The sequence below is a fragment of the Sminthopsis crassicaudata genome, chromosome 4, assembly GCF_048593235.1.
Source record: "Sminthopsis crassicaudata isolate SCR6 chromosome 4, ASM4859323v1, whole genome shotgun sequence".
Classification (NCBI taxonomy): Eukaryota; Metazoa; Chordata; class Mammalia; order Dasyuromorphia; family Dasyuridae; genus Sminthopsis; species Sminthopsis crassicaudata.
This window is the reverse complement of record NC_133620.1, coordinates 285,521,904-285,547,489: the sequence shown is the minus strand read 5'-3', so window position 1 is coordinate 285,547,489 and position 25,586 is coordinate 285,521,904. Positions and strand designations below refer to the sequence as shown.

The window sequence follows — 25,586 nt, the reverse complement described above, 5'->3', positions numbered from 1 at the left end:
AAATCAATCTAGGTTTTCAGGCTTGTAAATTCTTTACAGGGGACTCTGCGCCATCACTGGACTATCCTTGCGCTGACCCGAAAGGGGTTCCCCCATTCCTAACTCTCATTAGCTATTGGGGAGATCAGTAAAGGTTTCCTGCAAAGAGATGAGTCTCTCTCCCATTCCTCTGAATGAAACTTTTACTCAAAGGTTTACTTAAACCTTTACTCAAAGAATTGGAAAAAAAATTCCAAAACAATAGCCAATACAAAGAAAAAGAATGCATAAGGAACAGAAAGAAGCAGTTTGACTCCATCGTGGAGTAGAGGGAATGAGATCGATAAAGATAGGTTGGAACCAGGCTGTAAGGAGTTTACAAAGGTGAAGAGGGTGCGGTACTAGGCCGAGATGGGTCTGTAGTTCCTCTGTCTCTCTCCAAAGTGCGAAGCACGGTCCCTGGCAGCCAATTCTCGCCTACTCAAAGCTATGATAAAACTAGGCCTTTATTGATTAGGAAAGATGTCTTGGTGAGCAATATCAGCTTCAAGAGAGAAGCCCTTTTGCAAAGAATAGAACTTGAAAATTTTATTTTATACAAACAGGAGTGTATCTGAAAAGACTTTTCTGCTTCCAGAGGACATGGAGAAGTTTGTATATCAAAGGAGTTTCTCAGAGACTGTAAGTCCTCCGAAGTTTGCGTAAGAAAGGGATTTTTCTCCAGAGGAAGTAAGGTTTTGTTGGTCATTTACATACCGGGCTGTCTGCTTTGCCCTCATCAAAAGGCAGTTCTGTTTTTGTTAGGATACTAGGTGCTAACTCGGATATCTAATTTAACAACTCTCTAGCCCAGAGTTCACACCTTTAGGAAGTAGGTACTGTCCTCACTTTACAAGCGAGGAAACTGAGGCAGAGCGGTTAACTTACCCAGGGTCACACCGCTATATGAGGCTGGATTCGAACTCACTATCCCACACTTCCCATCTCAAACTACAAACAATATTTTTAAAAATTAAATGAAAAACAAAAATTAATGAAAAGGAAGGAAAAAATTACCATAATTGATCAACCCAACAAAAATAAATCTGAAAATAAGTGCAATGTACAGTACTTGTAGACTCGCCCTTCTGTGGAAGGTGGGAAGTAGGTGTTTTTTCCCATATCTCTTCTTGCAAGCAATACTTGTTCGTTACCATTTTGCAACATCCACATTGGATTAAACAACTGTTTAATATTCATTGTGTAAACTATCTTCTTCACTGTTATCAGTTCATGGTGCTCTTTCCATGCTTCCGTACGTTATCAAGATGATCACATTCATAATTTCTTACAGTTTAGTGAATATTCCATATCTATACAAACCTAGTAATGGAATCTTTGGATGGAAGGCTATGAACATTCTAGCATAATTCCAAATTGCTTTTCAAAATGATTGTACAAATTCTTAGCTCCACCTACAACATATCAGTGTATCACAATCCCTCCAGCATTCAGTACTCCCTTAGTCACCTTCATCTCATCTTTGCCAATTTGCAGAGCTCGAGGAGGGTCGTTTTAAATGTGCATTTCTCTTATTATTAGTGGTTCTGGTCATTCTTTTTTGTAGTTGTTAATACTCTAATTCTTCTTTTGAGAACTGTTCACATACTCCGACCAATTATCTGCAGGGGAATGGCTTTTGGTGGATTTTAATCTCATTTTTAGAAATGCTTCCGTCCGTATTTCCACAACGGTCACATACCCCCCTCCCCCATTAAGGCCTCTACCTGAAGGGGAGGTGATAGAAGGGGGAGGGTGGTCGCTTGCGCACGCGCAGTTCTCCCCAAAACCCGCAGGGCGTGGCGTTAACGCAAGAAGCCATTTTGCGTTTCTGTGAAAGTGCGGGCGGTTGGCAGCTGGGGACGGAGAGAGAGTTCGGAACAAGGGCGGGCCGGGAGGGAATGGTGGCTGAATCCCGGTCGCGCGACCGGAAGCCTAAGGGAAGCCGGAAATTGCTGGGGGGGCGGGCCTCCCAGCCTAGAGGCCAGGGCGATCTCTCCAGGCTCCCGCCGTCCCCCGAGGCAGGAGGCAGCCCCGGGGGCGCGGGGTGAAGCGGGGCTCTGTATGTAAGTGAGACCGCCGGGGGCGGGGCCAGCGCTATGCAGGGGTTGGGGGTTGGGTGGGGGAGGAGAGGGCAGTAACGAGGGAGGGTGGGAAAAAGAGAAAAATGGGAGAGGGGGATGGGGAAAAGAAACCGCCCCTACCCCCTACTGTCGTTCCCCCTTCTCCGAGGTCTCGTTCTGACCCTGCTCAGCCTGCCCCTCCCCCCTCCTTTCCCATCCAACGGCTTCCCCTCCCCCCGTGGGCCTTGCCTCCCCTCCCCCGTTTTCTAACCGCTTTGCTCCCCTTTTCCCCGGTTCCCTACGACGAGCTCCCTCCCCTTCTCTCTCTGCAGCCTTTTCCCTCCAGCCCAGGCCGCCCCTCCCCCTCCTTCTGACTGCTTTCCCCGATACCCTCGCCCCTCCTTCTTTTTCTCTGCTCGCTGTCATTTGCTTCATCTAAAGGGGTTGTTAGTCTACCATCCTTTTTCCCTCTGCTGTGGAGAGCAAAAGTGTAGGATCAGTGCTATTCTTGTGTTCCCTTTGGAGACTCCAGAGCCGGGACAAAGCAAACCCATGGGTGATTGTGCTGGAGTTTACATTTTACGGTGCTCTCAGGAATGTCTGGGCGTTTTTCCATGGGGGGGGGGGGCTCGCAGTTCTTTAAATTCGATTCCCCATCATTATTAAGATGGCCGTTGTGACCAATATGTGGTCTGCGTGGGCTCATGTGTGTCATCTAGACAATGCATCTGATTTTATCTGGGAATGGAGGGTGACAAAACTTAAAACTCGCGGATGTTTTCCTCCTGCCGAAGGCGCCTTCTGTGCCCGGAGCTGGGCTTAGTGCTTGGGTTACAGGTGTGATCCCTGCTCTCCGGGAGCTCACAGCCCCTATGGGGAAGAGCACGCCTGTGCCCCAGACTGTCCCGGACGGATTAGAAATGATCACACAGGTTAGGAGGGGCTGGGAGAGATTTCCTGATGAAGGTGGGGTTTTAGTCGGGGTCCGACGCCGGGGAGGTAGAGAAAGGAGAGCATTCTGGCAGGAATGACAGCCGCTGACACATCTGCCCTCGGACCGAGGAGCGTCTCCGCTGCCGGGGCCCTGGAGTCTCGGGTACTTCGGGGTGGCGGTGGGGAGGGGAGCGGGGCGTGAAGGGTAAGAAGATTGCGGAGTTTGGGAGAGGGTTCCTTTGAGGTTTTGCTGTTTTATCCTGCGCGGGTGTGAAAGGGAGGCCCTGGAGTTTGTAGAGGAGGAAGGTGACATCATCAGACCTGCGCATTAGGGAGATCACGTTGACAGTGTCTGGGAGTATTGATCCGAGTGGATGGACTGTAGCAGGCAGACCCACTGCAGGCTATTTGAAGTAGTGCGGGCTGGAGGTGGGAGGGCCTGACCAGAATGTCGCAGGAGAGGAGTGCGCATATGTGAGAGAGGGGAGGTGTGGACGTGGAGAGCGGATAGAATTAGAGGAGTCTAGACTGTAAAGCTAAGTGATGGGGAGGATATGGCGCCTTGCAGAAAGGAAATTTGGGGAAGGAGGGCTGTTTGGGAGGGAAGGACAAGTTTAGGATTGTACTAAATTAAAGATTAAAGATCCATCCAGTTCAAACTATCTATTTCCAGATATGCAATAGACAATTAGAAATCTTAAGACTAGAATTTGGCCTAAAAATTGAACTGGATAAGTAGTTCTGATAATCATCAGCTTAGAGATGATAATTGAATTCTTGGGAGCTGATTAGATCACTAAGTGAAATAATACAGAGGAAGAAGAGCCTTCTCACAGTTAGCAGGTGATACATGGATGGAGATTCAGCAAAGGATCCTGAGAAGTTCCCAGTGGTTAAAGAGAAAACCACTTAAAATTAATTTGAGCATATCCTTTGAATATATCCCAGCCTTTATAAGCAGTCCTCATTCTAGCATAGACTGCTAGAGTGTACTCAGTATAGGGATTTGAATGTTCATGATCAACTAAAATCCCTCTCAAATCTGCAGAGTTTGGGGGTCACTGGCACGGTTTCTTAAAACTCACTAGAATCTCAGAGTAGCATTTCTCTGAGTATAAACAGTTTGATATTCTAGTTCCCTTTAAGGGCAACACTGATAACTTAAAATTAGAACGGAAAAGAATTAGAACAAGTATAATACAATCCATTAGCTGGATTATGAATGATTGGGGAAAGTTTCCATTTTTTTCATGCCTTATGTGTTTTCAATTAGGGAGAGGGAAAGGGTCTGGATCTCTGCTTTCTTTGGTATAGAAAATTCCCGGATGAAGAAAATTTCCTTTGTAAGTCTGTACTTCTCCTTCCAATCACAGTCCAGGGTTACACAGCCAGCATGTGTCAGAAGTAGAATGTGGATAAAGGTCTTTCTGGCCTTTAGGCCACTTTTTTGCTTAGCCACATTATGCTATAATGAAAAGGAGACCAGGGAACTTAAGTAATTTGGAAATAGACAAATGAAAAACGGCTACAGATGAAATACAGTTAGAAAGGTTAAAGAATCTGGAATACTTATTTAAAAAGTTTAGTCACATTACTGAAATTTTGGCCTTAAGTCCTGCACTGTCAAAATGCAAGACATTTTTATCTGAAGTTTAAGATGTCTGTGAGCATATATCATAAGATTTAGAACAGCAACAGATCTTAGAGATAATGTAGGCCAGGAATTCTTCATCTTTTGGGGGAGATCATGGTCCTCCTATGGGTCCCTCAGAATAATGTTTTTAAATACAGAAAATAGATGAGATCACAAAGAAAAGCAATTTTATTAAATACAATTATCAGAATATTAAAAAAAAACCCAATTGCTTTATTTGTTAGAATCCTTGTTTTAGTCCTCCCATATTTTACAGATAACTGAGGTCTAGTGGAGTTAAGTATGAGGTCATATTCTTAGGAGAATTAAGATTTGGGTGTTGGTCCTCTAGCTCCAAATCTAGTTCTCTTTCTACAATATTATATTTCCTTGCTTTTGATTGCATTATTTTTATTTTATGGAAAGATTACTGTGAAATATTGTATCGTTTTAAGTCCTATTAGAGTTGTCTTTTAAGTGTGATATCACAGGATCATGGATTTCTAGATATAGGATGTTTTGGAAATCATCTATTCCAATCTCTTCATTTTTGCTAAGCAAACTAAACCAGAAAGGTGCCTTTCCTAAGGTCTCTCTGGTAGAGCCAGAATCTGAACCATTGTCTTCTGGTTCTTAGTTTGTCTTTTATAAACTATACTTGCCTCTGAACACATTGAATATTGATATTAATGGTAGAATAACATCTTCCTTCATTAAGTTTAGGTAATGATTTTTTTTTTTTATGAATCTGTGATTTCATCAGTATTTGGATTTCTTATAAAAGGAATTTCCTGTACCAAAGCAGAGTCTATATCTGTTCTATAATGGAGGGTTTTGAGAGAATTAACTGGAGCACTGACAGTGTGATGCTGCTTCAGCAATCACACAGCCAGTATGTGACAGAGGATTTGAACTCAGCTCTTCCTGATTCTTTAGTAGAAGGATTAAAATTAAATTAGGGTTAAAGATGCCATCTCAAGATTATAATAAAGGTCGTAAATGGCAGAAGAAAAACATATTTGCTATATTCACAGAATAACAGTAGTTTATATTTCTAAGAGGCTTCAATATTTATAAAACATTTTCCTCACCACTTCCTTATGAAACAGGGAGGAAAAGTATAATCTTCATTTTACAGAGTATAATGTAAGGTTAAGTGTCTTGTCCAGAGTTATATATCCCAGATCAAAGATAAAATCTTTTCTGACTTCCAAAGAGAGCACCCTTTCTTTTGAATCATAATGCCTCCTCAGCTCACACAAGGATTGAGAGAGATTTTAGAAGTTACTTAGTACAATTTTTCTAAAATCTTCATATGTCCCAACAAAGGACTACAGAGCCTCCATGAAGTAGAGTTCATTTGAACATCCATATAGAATTCACTGTATTTAAAAAAAAAAAAAAAAAAAAAAAAGCCATTATGATTCCATTTCTATTCAGTGTATTATCTCTATTCTAAGCTAAAATCTGCCTTCCTTCAATTTATATCCTAGTTTTGTCTTCAGGCATCTCACAGAAGTCTAATTCTTTTTTCCCCACTTGATAATCTTTCAGATATTTAACAACATTGATCATATCTGCTCTTAGTCTTCTCTCTCATATCACAGAATTTTGAGTCTCTTTAATGTCTTGATTGCCCTTTTCTGAACCTAGTTCTGTGTCTCATTGTTGTTTAATCTGGTACCCCAGAACTAAACATAATACTTTGTTATTCTGTGATATGGCTGTTGCAGAATATAGGAACTGACCTCCCTTTTTTTGGATACTGGGCACTGGTTGAATATTACTAAGTAGTTCAAGATTCAATTCACTGCTGTCAGTAATGCCATTGGTATCTCTACAAAGTTATTGATTAAATTTGGTGATCTGAACAGAAACCACTTCCAGGTTAACTTGAATCCATAAATTACGTAAAATATTTTTCTGTCATCCAGACAGTTGTAAATCTGCTTTCTGTCCTCTGACTTATCCTCTAGTTGCGGGACCCTGGACAAATCAATCACTCAGGGTTCTAGGCAAATCTCAAATATTTTAAGTGAATTAATGAGAGAGGTGGAAAGCCCATAAAACCTGTTGGTATCCATGCAATGTCAAGAAATCTAGACAGAGCACCAAATATACTGGGTGGGACCCCCATAGTAGGTTCAAAGAACTTAGATCACAATTTAATAGACCAATAGTTGTTTTTATGGCTTCATGAACTAAAAAGTGTCTGACACTTTGCCATTCTCTTCTGGAAAACTTTTTTTTTTTAATAAATTTTATTTTATTGTAATAGTTTTTATTTACCAGATATATGCATTGGTAATTTTACAACATTGTCAATTGTCAAACTTTTTGTTCCAATTTTTCCCCTCCTTCCCCTCCCCCCCATGGCAGGTCGACCAATAAATGTTAAATATGTTAGAGTATAAATTAAATACAATATATGTATACATGTCCAAACAGTTGTTTTGCTGTACAAAAAGAATTGGACTTTGAAACAGTGTACAATTAGCCTATGAAGAAAATCCAAAATGCAGGCGGACAAAATTAGAGGGATTGTGAATTCTATGTAGTGGTTCATAGTCATCTCCCAGAGTTCTTTCTCTGGGTGTAGCTGGTTCAATTCATTACTGCTCTATTGGAACTGATTTGGTTCATCTCATTGTTGAAATGGCCACATCATCAGAATTGATCATCATAGAGTATTGTTGTTAAAGTATATAATGATCTCCTGGTTCTGCTCATTTCACTCAGCATCAGTTCATGTAAGTCTCTCCAGGCCTTTCTGAAATCATCCTGCTGATCATTTCTTACAGAACAATAATATTCCATAACATTCATATACCACAATTTGTTCAGTCATTACACAATTGATGGGTATCCACTTAGTTTCCAGTTTCTGGCCATTACAAAGAGGACTGCCACAAACATTTTGGCACATACAGGTCTCTTTCCCTTCTTTAAGATCTCTTTGGGATATAAGCCCAGTAGTAACACTGCAGGATCAAAGGGTATGCACAGTTTGATAAGTTTTTGAGCATAGTTCCAAATTGCTCTCCAGAATGGCTGGATGCATTCATAGGTCCACCAACAATGTATCAGTGTCCCTGTTTTCCCTCATCCCTCTAACATTCTACATTATCTTTCCCTGTCATTCTAGCCAATATGACGTGTGTAAAGGTATCTCGGAGTTGTCTTAATTTGCATTTCTCTGATTAATAATGACTTGGAGCATCTGGAAAACTTTTTTTTTTTAATAATAGATTTTTGTTCATATCTTTTGTTTTTACACCCATCTAATTTCTTCTTCCTCTTCCCCATTCAGGAGGTGTCCCTTATAATGATTTTTTTTTTAAAGAAATTCAGCAAAGCTAATTTAATACATTTTTAAAATCTGACATTATTGTAGTATTCCTTGCTACTGGATGGCATCTCCCTCTTCTGCAAAGAATGGGGAAGAGGTATCTTCATTTCTCTTTGGGGTCAAGCTTGTCTTTTATAATTTTTACAACACTGATTTACATTTGGTAGTCACTATGTGTACTGTTTTCTTGGCTCTGCTTTCCTGACAGCAGCCATTTGTGATAGTCTTTTCTGTGAATCTCTCTATATTAATTATATTATTTCTTATAACCCAGTAATAACCCATTACATTCATGTACTATAGTTTGATGTCCATTGACTTGGGAATGATTTCTGGTTTTGTTTCCTGTTTTTTTACTACCATAAAAAGTGCTATTATAAATATTTTATTGTATATGGAACTTTTCTTGTTCTCAGCAATCAGTGAGGATGTGCTCTTAGCACTATAATCTCTTGAGTTCTATGTCTGGGCATATTAGCTTGCACAATTTGCATAATTCCATTTTGCTTTCCAGAGTGATTTATACTAATTTATGGTTCCACCAGCAGTGGAAGAATGGGACTTTCTTTCTACAAACTCTAGCATCAAGTAATCCTGTATTTTGTAAACTCTGCCAATTTGCAAAGTTTGAGATGAAAAACCAAAACATCTTATTAGTGCTTCTTATCACTTTGATATGGTTGTTAATAAATAGTTAATAAACTCTGAATCCTCCGGGTTCTCATGACTTTACTTTTCTCTGATTTGGTAGTTTTTCCTAGTCTATTTTGTGTCTGTTATACTTTATCATCTTCTACATCCCATCTCTTTTATGTGTGTCCCAAGGCTATGTCATAAGTCATCTTCCCTTGTTTTAAGTGTAAAGTTTAGAATTGGAAGGGACTTGGGAAGGCCACTTAGATTAATTTTAACACATAAATAAATGAATACTGAGATGTTAAATCTTTTAGCCCTCTTCTCACCCAGTAAATGTCTAGGATGTGAATACAAGCCCTACTAACTCCAAATTTAGAGACTTAACTGCTCTCCTTGCTGCCTCCTAAGTATACTTCTCAACTCATCAACTTCAACTGATTCGGAACAGATAAATCTCATATCTAACCGGCCCTCATCTCCCCTGAACTCTACACCTGCATTACCAATTATGTACAATTCATCTCCACTTGTATTTCTTTAGATACTTTAAATTTAACATGTTAAAGAGAGAACTTAGGGAGGAGCAGCTAGGTGGCACACTGGATAGAGCACCAGCCCTGAAATCAGGAGGACCTTAGTTCAAATCTGGTCTCAGACCCTTAACACTTCCTAGCTGTGTGACCCTGGGCAAGTCACTTAACCCAATTGCCTCAGCCTCCAAAAAAATTTTTTTTAAAGTGAAAGAGAATTTAAGATTATCTCCCCCTAAATCTTCTTTTTCTTGATTTCTATTTCCCTTCAAATCAACCTCAATTTAATCATTCTAGCCTATTTTTTCAGAATATTCCATATTCCAATAAATATTCCATGATCTACCTCAGCATTTCTCCATCTGACATTCTCTTTATCCCCTGCATCTGGGTAAAAGTACATTTCAGGTATGGGAAGTTAAGAGACTAATTATTCCCACCCCCAAATTTCTATCCTTATAATGTGTACTTCTTATCATTGCTTCTTTGAACCCCTGACCTCCTTCAAGCTTAATTGATATGCTCCCAAGTCCTAAACTGTTTCCCACTCTCCACCCCCATTTATTAGTGCACTTTTTTCTTTCTTTTTTTTTTAATTTTTATTTTCCTCAGTTATATTAAAAAGTTTTTTTTGGTATACATATGCATTAATTTTTTAAAGATATATATTTCCTTATGAATCATGTTATGAGAGAAAAATAAGAGAATAAAAGGGAACAACCATGATAGAAGGAAAAAAAGAAGAAAAAGGGGGAAAAGGTGAATGTAACCTGTGTTGTTTTACATTTAATTTTCATAGTTCTGTCTCTGCATGTGGATGGTAGTGTTTCCATCCAAAGTTTATTGGGATTGTCTTGGATTACTGAACTACTAAGAGGCATGTCTGTTATAGTTGATGGTTGCACAAACTTGCTGTTGCTATGAATAGCATTTTCCTGATTCTGCTTGTTTTGTTCAGTATCAGTTCTTGTAAATCTTTTCAGGCCTTTCAAAATCAGCCTTTTCATCAATTTTTTTTCTTTCTTTTTTTTTCTTTTCTTTTTTTTTTTTTAAGGCTGAGGTTAAGTGACTTGCCCAGGGTCACACAGCTAGGAAGTATTATGTGTCTGAGACCAGATTTGAACTCAGGTCCTCCTGAATTCAAAGCTGGTGTTCTATCCACTGCACCACCTAGCTGCCCCCTTTTCATCAATTTTTTTAGAACAATAATATTCAATTACTTTCATATACTATAATTTACTCAGCCATTCCTCAATTGATGGGCATCTAATCACTTTTTTGTTTCAAATAATTATGCGTAGGATATTCCAAAGGTCTTAGTACTGTTAAAGCTTAAAACTGCACTGAGATTTTTGGAACAATATATATATATCATAATCTGTTTACATATTGGATGCCTCCTATAGAATGCAGGCAGGGGATTGTTAACAATCGTGGTTGTGTTTGCCCCTACAATTCTCTTGCAAATTCTTAATTTTCTGTTTTTTCTAGCCTTATATTTATTTCATTGTTTTTAATTAGTAAAAATAATTCTGACTGGTTGACTATTGCCAAAAACACTTGTCTGTGCTTTTTAAAAAAATTTCTGAGTTAATATTAAATATTGTTATTAGTTATAAAGTTAAGAAATTAAAACTTATCTAATACATTATTAGTTTTTACTTTACTTTTAATTTAAATTTTTTATTTTAAAATTAATTTCTTGATATAATTTGTTTTGACACAAGACTCTTCCCAAAAAACCTCTCCCCCATCCTCCCAACACATAAAATTAGGTAAAATTGTTTAATGCTGGGCTTGTAGTTGCCATTCCTTAAAATTGTAGTTTATCACTTGCTAAGAGACCATAAGAATTGCTTTGTACTTGATAATGAGGTGCCAGCATTGTCTGTTGTATTTGACTTGAGTTTTCAATGAGCTTGAAAACTTGAGTTTTCAACTTGAACTTTATCTTTAATTACTTTGTTGTTGTCATTATATATGTATTGTTATATGGCTTCATTTTTTGTCTTTTCATGTTTCTCCTGATATTTTGTGTCCATTATATTTTACAGCAGAGTAAAAGTTCCTCTAGATTTTTTTTTTTTTTTAGCACAAATGTCACTGAAAATTTGTGTACTAGGTGACTTTTCTTGGACTTTTTCAGGACTCTGCACCAAGAGTCAATGTGGAGAAGGGAGTGGGGCCACAATAATAACACCTATGGTCAGGCAGTTCTGAAAACTACCCTTCCTTCTTATATCCTGTACCGTCCTTCCCCTCTCCCATCAACTAACAGAATTCTTTTGCCCTAAGAGGGGAAAAAAAAAATCCTCCATGTTTCTGTATTCCATAGCTAATCATTCCAGAGCTGGAGTTACAAGTTTAGTTTTTTTGATTCTCAGGCTAATGCACTAATTATAAATATTAAAGTTTATGGTGAAGCCAGAAATGGAGAGAGAGAGAGTGAGTGTGTGTGTGTGTGTGTGTGTGTGTGTGTGTGTGTGTGTGTGTGTGTGAAAATAAGTTATTTATTAAATATAAATATGTAGATATAGATTATATAAATATATAGGTATAGATTTTATATATATATATATAAAGTATAAGCATACTTTAATTTTTTTCCTCTTGAATAGTTTTTAAGGTGTAAACAGATACTTAATTATATATATATATATATATGTATTCTTTTATAATGTGAATAGTCAGAGTCAAGCTTATCAGTGTTAGAAATTGAGATTATTCTGGGCTGTAGATGGTGCAGTGGATAGAACACTAACCCTGAAGTCAGGAGGATCTCAATTCAAATCTCCCCTCAGACCACTTAACATTTCCTAGCTGTGTGACCCTGGGCAAGTCACTTAATCCCAATTATCTCAGGGAAAAAAAAGAAAAGAAAAAGAAATTGAGATTATCAGGATGGATATATTTATATATTCCATTTTAAATCAAAGAATACCATTCATTTCTGAACTTTAAAATGAAAACTAGAGGTGTGGTTTGTCAGACCTGTGATTACTTTTGTGCCCCATCTGAACCATTTGCTCAATTCCTGTAGTTTCAAAGAGTTTGAGGGGGGGGGCCTTCTCTTTTTTTATTAGTGTATTCCCTCCCTTTTGCTTGCTTTCCCAGTGTGGCAAAATTCCCTAAATTTCTAGATTGCATGTTACTTAGCTTATTACCCATAAAAGTTAATATGCTGTTTATTTGTGAACTTTCAGATTTCATAAAGCACATGGGAAAGTAAATATCTCACTTATTAAGCCTCTTATTTGCTACTACCAAACTGGAAATAGTTTCTACCCTAATGGTTGTAACAGCTTGCTAATATGCTCATATAAATTTACTATTTCAAGTTGCTATAAAGTATTTTTGGATGAAAATTATATAAATGTAAAGCATTTTCTTGGTTAGTTTATTAAATAGTATCTCTTAGGAGATATTTATCCTAGTATGTCTTGGCATAAAACCAAGAAAATGAAGAGAATAACAGTCCTCTCCCAATCTCCTCTTCTTCCCTTCAAAATAAGGGTTATTTCAATTCAACAGAAATATATATTGAGATAGGAAACCCAAAAGGTATTAGAAATGATGTAACCCAAATTGTCTGTGGTTTGCAGACTGCTAAACAGAAAACAAAATATAAATATTTTACCTTTAACAAGATAGTAATGATCTGCTTGTTTTTGAAAACCCATCTTAATTTTTTGTGCAGTTAATAAAGTTTTGTGGTTGTTATAGGTATCTTGATTTGTAAGGTTGTTATTACACTTATTCTTCTGGTTCTGTTTGTTTTTTTCCCCTAGATCATTTTTGTCATATGACTGAATTCTTCATGTTGTTTTTATAATAGTTTCTTTTACATTCATATATTTTCAGGCATAACTTATGTAGCTGTTTTCTAAGTAGTATATAACAGTTTTGCATTCTGGATAGTGGTAAATGTGAAAATCACTTTCATTTGTAGAAAGGAAAATTTCATTTTTAGACTTTTGTATTTCCAATATAAAAATAGTGTTATATTAACTGTATTTATGTATCCTAACACTTCAGATTTTTTTGCTTCTTACTCTGCTATGAAATGATATTTTGAAATTGCTACTATGTAAAGGCAGATGAAATCAATTTACTAGAAATGTTAGATCTATGATCTTTTAAGTGTTATTTTTTTTTATTTTTTATTTTTTTAATGAACACACCAAATGAAATGAGCTTTTTCATTTATATTGTAGGATGAGAGTGTATGTGAAAGTGAGGTAGCTTTCAAAGTTACCGTGCTTGTTTATATGATGTTCTATTTTTTGGAGAAAAGGGACCCTATCCCAAAGCAACCCCTACTTACTCCTTCCTAACTTCTCTTCTTTAACTTAGAAAAGTACAAAGTGCCCTCTTATATTTAGAAGTCATGTTTGCGGAAAAGTCTGAGGAATGTAACCTGAAAGTACCACCAGCCATAAGTTTGTGTAATATTCCTCTCTCAATGTGTGTCTGAATACAGTGTTTTAATCAGTTTTATCTTTAGTATTAATAATCATTTTTTCTTCTATTATTGGGAGAAACATATGACAAGATTCAAAAGGAACTGTCCTGTGACTATTCTTTACCATGTAGGACTTGCTATTTTATAGAACTACCATGACTTCTCAATCTTATGGATCCTTCAATATGGAGCTAAATAATCATACCAGTTACTCAAAAGCATTCTCCACATTAATTAGTTTACTTTTGAACAGATTAATAGATTAATAGAGCTGGAAGAAAACTTAGAAGTCATCTAGTTTTTTTTTAATCTCATTTTTTATACTAATAGCTTTTTATTTTTCAAAATATATGCAGAGATAGTTTTCAACATTCACCTTTGCAGAACCTTGGGTTTCAAATTCTTTTCCCTCTCTTCCCTCCTACTTCCTCCAATATAGCTTTATAGCAAGTAATCCAATATAGGTTAAACATGTGCAGTTTTCCTAAACATATTTCCACATTTTTCATGCTGTAAAAGAAAAATCACATCAAAAGGGGAAAAAATGAGAAAGAAAAAAACAAGCAAGCAAACAACAAAAAAGGTGAAAATACTATGTTGTGATCCACATGCAGTCCCCATGGTCCTCTCTCTGGTTGCAGATGGTTCTTTCCATCACAAATCTATTAGAATTGGCCTGAATCATCTCATTTGTTGAAAAGAACCCTGTCCATCACAGTTGATGATCACATAATCTTGTTGCTATGTATAATATTCTCTTGGTTCTACTCACTTCACTTAGCATCAGTTCATGTAAGTCTCTCCAGGCCTTTCTGAAGTCAGCCTATTAATCGCTTCTTACAGAACAATAATATTCTATAACATTCATATATCATAACTTATTCAGCCATTCCTCAACTGACGGGTTTCTACTTAGTTTCTAGTTCCTTACCATTAAAAAAAGGGCTGCTCCAAACATTTTTGCACATATGGCTCCTTTTCCCTTTTTAATGATCTCTGGGATACAGTCCCAGTAGAGAAACGGATGGATCAAAGGATATGCACAGTTTGAAATCATTTAGTTTTAACCTTATGTGTATATACTATTTTACACATAATTTACAGTCCACGGATTCCTTTATATTTGTTCCTGGTGCAAAACATTTCTCTCTATTCTGAGTATTTCATTTAATTCTGCTCCATACCTGGAATCTTCTTACTCCTCATCTCTATCTCCTGGCCTCCCTGGCTTCAAATCCCGGCTAAAATCTCCCCTTATTTTCCATTATCCCTTAATGCTAGTATCTTCCCTGTGCTGATTATCTTCAGTTTATCTGTTATATGTTGTATTTGTACATAGATGTTTACATATTATCTCTTCCATTAGACTGAGACTCCTTGAAAGCAGAGACTTGAAACTTTGAATTGATTCAACTATAATGGTAAAAAAAAAAAAAAAAATTGGTGATAGTCAAGAAAAGTTGCTAACTTGTTCATATCCTTTGATCCAGAGATCCCATCATTAAAATATATATATAATGGACAAACATGGCATATAGGATAGCAAAATATTATTGAGCTTGTATGATAACTCAGAATTCATAGAAACATGAGATTTGTATGAAGTGATCCAGAGTGAAAGCAGAGCCAAAATATATATGTAATAACTGTGCAAATCACTGTGCAAATAAAAATTAAAATTAAGGGGCTACAAAATTAAGATCAACTACCAAAGACAGTGTTGGTAGCACATTATCAAAATCCAAGCATATCTTCCTTTCCCTTAGCAATTGAGATACACTTTATACATATGTGGAAAGTGACATGGCTAACTATCAGTTGCAATTATGCCATTAACTGCAGAATGTACTTTGTAGGGGAATTTGTCTGTTGGGAAGTATTTGTATTTAATGAGTATCACCGAATTTTTAAAAAGACAGTCCAGCATAAACAACATCTAGAAAACATTTTTTTTAAAAAATTGGTTTTGTGTTGTAGGGATTTTATATTGGAAGACATGGATCTTGCTGCCAATGAGCTCAGCATCTATGATAAACTTTCAGAGACCATCGACTTAGTGAGGCAGACAGGACATCAGTGTGGAATGTCAGAGAAGGCAATTGAAAAGTTTATCAAACAGCTGCTAGAGAAGAATGAACCTCAGAGGGGACCACCCCGACATCCTCTGCTCATGGTTGCTTACAAGGTAAAATTATGTTCAAACTTGGAAGTATTATAGAAAGAGCATAAATTCTTCTCTTTAAATACTTTACCATACTATTGCTGACTGACTTTGGGTGACTTAGCATAAGTCACTTATCCAACCTCCTTGGATAAATTGGAGCTTACTTTTGTTAGTAAGTCTGAATGCTTTGTTTAGAGACATAGTTAAAAGCTTTATGTTTTTGATTATTAGCTGGAGCTTCTTGCAAAAAGTGATACAAATTTTTCCAGAATCAAACCTTAAAATGAAATATTCAATAGTTAATTAAAAAAAAAAAGGCTTTTCAGGGCTGATTTAAATTTATCCTTCCTATTAACAATTGATAATCTACTTGTTGAAGATGACCTCTAGTCTTATTAGGTATTTTTTCTTGGGACTTGGGGAGAACTTCATGGGCGGGATCATGGGGACATTGGTTGTAAAGTCCTTGTTTCAAAACATTGTTTGGCAAGAATTAAATAATTACTACTGTTCCCCAAATGAATGAGTTATCTATGATAGTTGATTATATTCTGAATATAAACCTCTCTAAATAAGATATTTGTTTAAGATGCTATATCAATAATTATGGTGTGGTTTTTTTGTTTGTTTGTTTGTTTTTCCTTTTAGGTCCTGATCACGCTGGGATTAACCCTGCTTACTGCCTACTTTGTGATTCAGCCCTATAGCCCTTTACCACCTGAACCAGTGCTCTCTGGGGCTCACACCTGGCGCTCTCTGATCCATCATATCAGGCTGCTGTCCCTACCCATTGCCAAGAAGTATATGCTTGAAAATAAGGAATTTGTTCCTCTGTCTAATTATAATGAGCCCCCAAGTGACGATGGATATCCAGGTAGAATGCCACATTTACTTACTAGCTAAATCTCTTTCTGCATACCAGATGAATTGAAAAGAAAAAAAATTGGGAATTTTACTATTAATTCTAATATTTGCCCATAGAAAGTAAAGATTTGACTGTACCATGTTTTTATACATAAATTTATTATAGTCTCTATTATAGTCTTGGGTACATCATCAGTAATGTATAAATTTGTAATTATGGGAGTTCCACATACAGCAATAGAAAATCATTTATTATTCAGTAGATAATAATAATAACTAACATGTATAGCACCTTAAAATGTGTATTATATTTTTCACTTGATTCTCACAGTTACCCTGAAGGATAGGTGCTACTATTATCCCCATTTTATAAGTGAGGAAACTGAGGCAGCTAGTCATTATCCAAGGCAGGATTTGAAGTGAACTCTTCCTGACTCCAAGTCTAGTGCTCTGTCCACTGTGCTAATCAGCTGCCCAAGATAAGTCTTAAAGAATTTATTGAAATTCATTAAAATTAAGTAATTTGCCCTATGTTCATTTAGAAAATGTCAGATTGTAATTTGAATGCAGTTATTTCTGACTCCAGTTCAGGATTCTGTTTATTACCCAGAACAAATATTTACTACCTCAGAACATAATATGTTCTGAGCACATAATAATCACAGTCAATAAATGGTTGTTGATTGATTTACTGAAGGCATCAGAGCTTTGATTTAGTGTACTTTGTCCTGTGACAATTCTTGTCCATGTAGGATTTGTACTTTGTAGACTTTACTTGGTATATATTTATTTTGTCCAATTTCTCTTAGACTTATACATCTTAGGGATCTCTTAGTATAGGACTAATGATTATTTTTTTAAATAAAGGTTTGCCAACAAGTTGAATTTAAGAAACATGTTATTGGTGACAACGTATCTATGAGAGAGAATAAACTTTTTTAAAGTACTTGCTATATTCAAGCTACTATACTAGCTTATATAAATCAAATATTTACTGATGATAAAAAATAACTTCATGACCAATATGTCCATTGCGCCACCTAGTGGCTCTTTAACTTTATTTAAAGAAGATGATTTATGAAATTTTTCTTGAAAATAAGATAAATTATAATAACAATTCATATTTCTGCAGCTTTTAAATTTTTCAGGTGCTTTCAACAACCTTGTATATAGGCAGTGTGAGTTTTTACAGGAGAGAAAACTGAAGCTCAGGTTGGTCTCAGATATAGAATATTGCCTATGAGTAACATCAGTTAAGCTGTAATTTGGGAAAGGGAGTCTTGTGTTACAAGACTGAAAAGATGGGCTAGAGCCAAACTAGGGAGGATTTTAAATGGCAAACAAAGGCGTTTATAGCTTATCATGGAGACTACAGGAACCTTTGAATCCTTTTGAGCAGGTCTGTACTTAAGAATTTCATTCTGTCAGAATTCTGGCTTGGAGAGGGAGAGGCTTGAAGGAGGGAGATCAGTTAGGAGGCTCTTACAGTAGTGTAGGCAAGACTTTGCTGTTTGGGGCCTGAACTAGGATGGTGGCTAAGTAGAGAAAAGGGAACAGAAGTGAGAAGAATTGTGGCAGTAGAACTTGGCAACTGATTGGGATTTAAAGCATTGGTAGGGCTATTTACAGAGACAGAAAAATAAAGAAGAGAGATTAGACTTTGGGGGAAAGATAACGCAACATTTTGAACATGTTGAGTCTGAATTCTTGTGGGGCAGTCGGTTGTTGATGTAGAAGTAGAGCCCAGTAATTACCAGCCCTGAATATAGCTTGATTTGATTATTTTGATTGATTCAATTAAAAATGCTGTTTTAACTTGTAAATATATGTTTGTGACTTCCTAAATACTGTGCATTATTTTGTGAAATAATTCTAGAAAATAATAAACACAATTAAGTTAGTATTTTGAATAGTTCTTTGAAAGAAAATAGAGAAAGCATATTCATGTCAGGGTAAATAAGAACTCTCATAAAAGGAAAGTAGGTATCAGGAGATTCTGACAATGGTGAGTCTATAGCCGAAAAGGGACAAGTAAATTTGAGTATAGGAGAAAAGGGGCAGGTAAAATTGAGTGATCTTAACATTAAACATTATAAGAAAATAGAATAGTCTTTCAAACAAATGTATTATTAGAATGATAGCTGTAGGAAAAATAGGTATCTGAATATGACTTGTATATACAAAGGACAAAGTCTAAATCCTAGTAACTAATCATTTACCTCTCTCCTCTTTACCATAAAATGTACTCATTGGACCCTAGGTAATGGTTGCTGATGATTATGAGAAATGATGAAATGCCAGGTGTACCTCTAAATCATGTTTCCTGCATCTAATCTTACTAAGTTTCAATTATTACATGCTAGGCATTGAGGCATTGAGGATGGAAACAAGAGAAAATGAAATGCTACAAGATGACTATTTTGTTCACTGTCAGTACCTAAGAAACAAACAAGGGACTTTTTTTTTTTTAAGATTTCAATTTTTTCCCATCAGATCACTGTTCCTTAATTCTCAGTAACTTTTGTTGATCATAACTAATCCTTGACATCACACTCAGTCTGCAGTTTGGAGTATAATAAATATATACTTAAGAATTTAAAGAAGAAATATTTCCAAAGGTACTAGAGTAAGAAAAAAAGCAGGTGGACTGAAAAGCTGAATTTGTAGGAAAGGAGAGATTTAGCTAGAATCCAGGTCTTGGTCAGAAACTGGTTTGTAATTTATTCATTCTCTAAGGATTTCCTGAATCTATTTATAAATTTCAGAAAAGATTCTTAACTCTTCTTTCTATATGCAGAAAATATGTTGGTAGCATGCATAATAAGTAAAGAGCAGTAACATTAAACATATCACTGTATATGTACAACTCTGTAGGATATGGAAACCCAATAGCCAACACAGGCATTATAATAGCAAGGTTTCATATGTATAAGCCTTTATCTATTGGAAACTATTCTGTTAATTCTGGAAAGGTTGTATTTAAAGTGTTGAAAGAGTCTCTGAGAAACAAATCAACTGTTTTGGGTTACTGAAGATTATAATGTCTTTGTAAGCTTCTGAAAATAAGGGAGATTATTGCTCTTTTTTTTGTTGTTGCTCAAATTTGATGCTTCTTAAAGCAAAGCAGTTTGTAAAATCTTGCTCTTCATCCATGTGATTTATAAAACAGACATAAACCCCAAATGATTGAAGGGAGGCCACTTGAAATACAGGTTTCTTACATTCCACAGAAACCAAAAAAAAAGTAGGGAGTTTCACCTCATCTCAGACATTTTTTATATTTATCGTGTGTAGGAAATGGTGTGTCATGTGTTGGAAAGTTGTTCTTTCTTTCTTCCCTCCCTTCTATTAGCTTCCCCTTTTCCTTTTGCCTCCTATTTCCATATATATGAGAGAAATTTCTATAATAACTAAGGATGTATGTTATTCCCTCTTTGAGCCAAATTTGGTAAAAGTAAGGTTCAAATAATGCTTATCCTCTCCCTTGTTTCCCTCAACTGTAATATTTTTGTGCCTCTTCATGTGATGTAATTTACCCCATTTTACCTCCCTTTTATATCATCACATTAAAGTCAACTTATACCTACCCTCTCGGAATCCAATATTTAACGTGCCACAAGAAAATTGGATTTACACACATATATTATATCTAGATTATACTGTAACACATGCAAAATGTATGGGATTGCCTGTCATCTAGGGGAGGGAGTAGAGGGAGGGAGGGGAAAATCTGGAAAAATAAATACAAGGGATAATGTTATAAAAAAATTACTCATGCATATGTACTGTCAAAAAAATGTATAATTATAAAATTAATTAAAAAAAAAAAAGTCAAACTTATACCTACCCTCTCTAAGTATACCCCATCTAACTGACCTGACAACTATACAATTCTCAAAAGTTACACATTATCTTCCCATGTAGGAATATAAATATTTTAATTAATCTTTAAAAAAAAAAAGGTTTTTTTTTTCCTTCTATTTACCTTTTCATGCTTCTCTTGAGTCTTGGAGATCATATTTTCTGTTCAGTTCTGGTCTTTTCACTAGAAATAATTGAAAATCCCTTATTTCATTGAATATCATATTCTAGGCCCTTCAATCCTTTAATGTGAAAATTGCTAAGGCTTTGGTAATCTTGATTATGGCTCCTTGATATTTGAATTATTTATTTCTGGCTGCTTGCAGTATTTTCTCCTTGATATGGTAATTCTGGAATTTAGCTACAATATTCCTTGGAGCTTTCATTTTGGGATCTCTTTTCAGGAGGTGATTGGTGGATTCTTTCGATAATTATTTTATCCTCTGGCTTTAGGCTATCAGGGCAGTTTTCCTTGATGATTTTTTTGAAAGTTGTTATCCAAGCTTGTTTTTTTTTTCATCTTGGCTTTCAGGTAGGCCAAAAATTCTTAGATTGTGTCTGTTTTTCCAATGAGGTATTTTACATTTTCTCCTATTTTCATTTAAGAAATTTTTTTTGACTAATTCTTGATGTCTCATTGGGTCATTCACTTCCATTTGTCCAATTCTAATTTTTTTATTATTGTAGCTTTTTATTGACAAAACATATGCATGGGTAATTTTTCAACATTGACCCTTGCATAAACTTGTTCAAGCTTTTCTCCTTCTTCCCTCCACCCTTTCCCCTAGATGGCAGATAGTCCCATACATGTTAAGTACAATATATGTATATATATTTATACAGTTATCTTGCTATACAAGAAAAATTGGATTTAGAAAGAAGGTAAAAATAACCTGGCAAGAAAAACAAAAATGGAAGCAAACAATAACAGAGAGTGTAAATGCTATGTTGTGGTCCATACTTATTTCCCAGTGTTCTTTCCCTGGGTGTAGCTGCTTCTGTTCATTACTGAGCAATCCAATTCTAATTTTTGATGAATTATTTTTTTCAATTAGCTTTTTTGCTTCTTTTTGCATGTGGCCAATTATACTTTTAAAGGAGTTGTTTTGTTCAGTGATTTTTTTCCCCCCACATTGCCAGTTCTGTTTTTTAAGGAGTTTTTTTTTTTTCTCCATTTCGCCAAATTTACTTTTTAAGAGGTTGTTTTCTTTGTTATTTTTTCCCCATGTCGCCAATTTTTTTTTTAAGGAGTTTTCTTCAATTTCTGTACTTCCTTTTCCAATCTTTTGGCTTTTCCCCCAAAACTTTTAATAACTCTTCCTGTAAAGCTCTCATTTCCCCCATATTTCTTTTCTTTTTAAAAATTCTTTGTGAAGTCTTCCAAGAGAGCCTTTTGAACAGGAGACCACTTCATATCCCCTTTGAGGTGTCATCTGAAGGCATATTGCCTTGCTATACTCTTCTGGGTTCATGTTCTGATCTTCTCTTTCTCCATAATAGCTCTCAATGGTCAGAACTCTTTTTGCTTTTTTTTTTTCTTGCTCATTTTTAAAGGTTTAGATCTGTTTCTAGGACAATCTCCTGATTGTCCTGAGCTTCCTCTGGAAGGGTGACAGAAACTTCTCATTTAACTGTGCTGGTGCTGGTGCTGCAGGCTTCCCCTCTGCGCTGAGTAACCTGGCCGAGAACCTGTCAAGCTAGAGTTCAAGGACTTGACAATTTGCCTTCTGTAATTGCATTGGAGATCTCACAGGTGGTCTGCTAATCGACTGGTCTTCTGAACCAGGACAAGAATAGCCAATACTGCTGTATTTTTGACTTAAGAGTCTTCTGTTAGATTCCTAGCACTGGGCCTCCCTTCCCTTTACTTGCTCTGGGCTGCATTTCCCCTTGCCCAATTGAGACAGACCTTTCCTGAAGTCCTTCCAAGATATCTTGAGCTGGAAAATTATTACACTCTGAATGTTTGTGGACTCTTGCTCCAAAATCCCTTCAGAAGCTTGATCTAATGGGAGAAGCCAGGAAGACTTCTGGCCACGTCCTATCAACTCTTCATCATTTTAGCTCTTCCCATCTCCAAGTTCTCTTTATGAAGGTGTTTTTTTTTTTTTGTTTTTTTTGAAACTGGCTGTGGATTCTTTTAGATGTATTAGTTTGGGTTAAACATGATTCACAATATTTTCTGTCTTTCTGAATGGATGTCCATCAGTTGGAGAATGGTTGGGTAAATTGTGGTATATGAAGGTTATGGAATATTATTGCTCGGTAAGAAATGACCAGCAGGAGGAATATAGAGAGGCCTGGAGAGACTTAAATCAACTGATGCTGAGTGAAATGAGCAGAACCAGAAGATCACTGTACACTTCAACAACAATACTGTATGAGGATGTATTCTGATGGAAGTGGAAATCTTCAACATAAAGAAGATCCAACTCACTTCCAGTTGATCAATGATGGACAGAGGTAGCTACACCCAGAGAAGAAACACTGGGAGGGGAATGTAAATTGTTAGCACTAATACCTGTCTGCCCAGGTTACATGTACTTTCGGATTCTAATGTTTATTGTGCAACAAGAAAATGATATTCACACACATGTATTGTACCTAGACTATATTGTAACACATGTAAAATGTATGGGATTGCCTGTCGTCGGGGGGAGGGAATAGAGGGAGGGGGGGTAATTTGGAAAAATGAATACAAGGGATAATATTATAAAAAATATATATATATATATAATAAAAAAAAGAAAAAAATATTTTCTGTCTTTCTCCCTATAGGATTTAGCTTTCTGTCTATGGCCTCCTAACATTGAGCAATAAAGATGCAAATGACATTTCATTCTTACCTCCCTGACCTCTTATATCCTCAGAATATTTTATTCTATAACAAAAGCTTTTGCTTTCTAGATGTATGTCATTAAATTATTCTGCATGTGTCTTGTCCTGTTAACCTGAAATCCTAGAAGATTGGTTGTTGTACATCATCAGCCAACCCCATGGTTGTTGTACATCATCAGCCAACCCCAATGAATTCTTTTCAGCTGCCTGAGACATAGTTATTGAGCCCCAAGATCCTATCTCTATCTTTTACTTTTATCCAAATCAGGTGTGTGTAGAGAAGAATGGTTTCATTTCTAAAATTTTATTTTGGCCTGTGTCTGGCCTTGGGACTTTCTAAAAATTCCTTACTGACAGTAAAAATGAATTCCTTATCCTGGTGAGATTTTGGAATATAGGACCACAACTTGGTTTTGCAGTTGATAAGTTGGAACATCTTTATAAAGTATCAGAAATAAGAGCTATGTTTCATAATCAGTGAAACACCTAGAATTGCTTGATTTCTTGTTGCTAATAGGAAAGTGCTTTTTGAAGAATACAAATTTTAAAATTTACTTCAAAGGCTAGAAGTGAGTCCTTACCCATTCTTGGTGTAGAAATGACTTTGAACTGGTTGGTGAAAATGGCTCTTTTAATTAACTAAAGCATGTGTGCGTAGTATATGGGAAAAAAAGAGAAATCTTCCTGAATAATTTAAGAAATTTCTTACATTAGGAAGAAATCCTTTTGGTTGAGAGAAAACTTGGATCATAATAACAAGTAGGATTAAATTTGAGATACTGAATTACGGTGGCCTCAAACTATAGTCTACAAAGAAGTTCTAGTTCTTGGTATTAAGTCTCACCTTGTGCTTTGCCCCTGTGGGTCGATTTCAATTGAATCTAAACCTTTTTTCTGGATATGATTAAGTGAGTATAAGTCCCTACCCACCTGTGTAGAACTAATTCTCAGTAGTGAAATAGGGTCCTTTTGATCTGAAATGGCTTCTTATTTTCCCTAGACTATTGTAGTGTTTTCCCCTTGGCATTTCCCAACATGTATTTCAAAACTCATTATTTTTTCTGAATTCTGAATGCCTCTGAAAGAAATTAGAATATATCGTGTATGGAAGCACTTGAGTTAAAGGAGAATACATGGGAATAGTGCATTTTGAAGATTAGGTACAGGACTCTTGGATTGTACTGCTTTCCTGAAAAAGGGCTAGAAGATGCTAGAGATATGAGAATTTTCTACAGTGCAGTAAGAAGCCTTAGGATTTTTAGCAGGTCACTAAACGAGGACATTTGGGGAATATTTGGAAGAATTGTCATCTAGTCTAATGTACCATTGTTTTTCTAAAACTCCCAAGAGTGAGGAGATAGCCATAACTTTTTGAAGTAGTCATGGTTCTTTAATGAGTCTAGGGCTGATCCAGACTAAATACTTGGGTTGGGGATCATCATATACTACTACAAAACAAACAACAAAATTAAAATACTTTCTGTAGTCTTTACATTCAGAATATCTTAAGGCACAATTATAATGTTATATTTATGTACCCAGCTTGTCCTTAATGTCTATGGCCATCTCACTTGATTTCAATTCTTGCTTTTACCCCCTCCAAAAAAATGCTGCTATAAATATGTTGATATATGTGGTACTTTTCTACTTTTCACTTCCTTCATGTTTATGCTTAACAGTGATTTCTGGGTTAGAGGTCTGGAAATTTTAGTCACTTTTTTTTTAAATTAAAACTTTTTATTTACAAAATATGCTTGGGTAATTTTTCCAACATTGACCCTTGCATAACCTTTTGTTCTAAATTTTCCCCTCCTTACTCCCATCCCCTCCCCTAGCTGGCAGGCATTTCAATACATGTTAGATCCAATATATATGTATACGTCTTTATACAGTTATCTTGTTGCACAAAAAAAAAAAAATCCAAAGGAAGAAAAAAAACAACTAAGAAAACAATGCAAGCAAATAACAGAGAGAGTGATAATGCTATGTTGTAGTCTATGCATACTTTGTTCCCATGGTTCTCTCCCTGGGTGTAGATGGCTCTCTTCATCACTGCACTAGTGGAACTGGTTTGAATCGTCTCATTGTTGAAGAGAGCCACATCCATCAGAATTGATCATCGTGTAATTTTGTTTTCCATGTATGATGATCTCCTGGTTTTGCTCATTTCACTCAACATCAGTTCATGTAAGTCTCTCCAGGTCTCTCTGAAATCATCCTGCTGGTCATTTCTTG

At 36.1% G+C, this 25,586-nt stretch overlaps 1 protein-coding gene across 1 annotated transcript in view; it reads left to right on the top strand.

Moving 5' to 3' along the window:
• Positions 1-1,806: 1,806 nt before the first annotated feature.
• C4H6orf89 (chromosome 4 C6orf89 homolog) overlaps positions 1,807-25,586 on the top strand; it is a 37,163-nt gene continuing 13,383 nt past the window's right edge. The window contains exons 1-3 of the mRNA XM_074311089.1: positions 1,807-2,084; positions 15,602-15,809; positions 16,437-16,662. Coding sequence (XP_074167190.1) covers positions 2,083-2,084; positions 15,602-15,809; positions 16,437-16,662 — 436 coding nt within the window. The 5' untranslated portion in view covers positions 1,807-2,082. The remainder of the gene's footprint in view (positions 2,085-15,601; positions 15,810-16,436; positions 16,663-25,586) is intronic.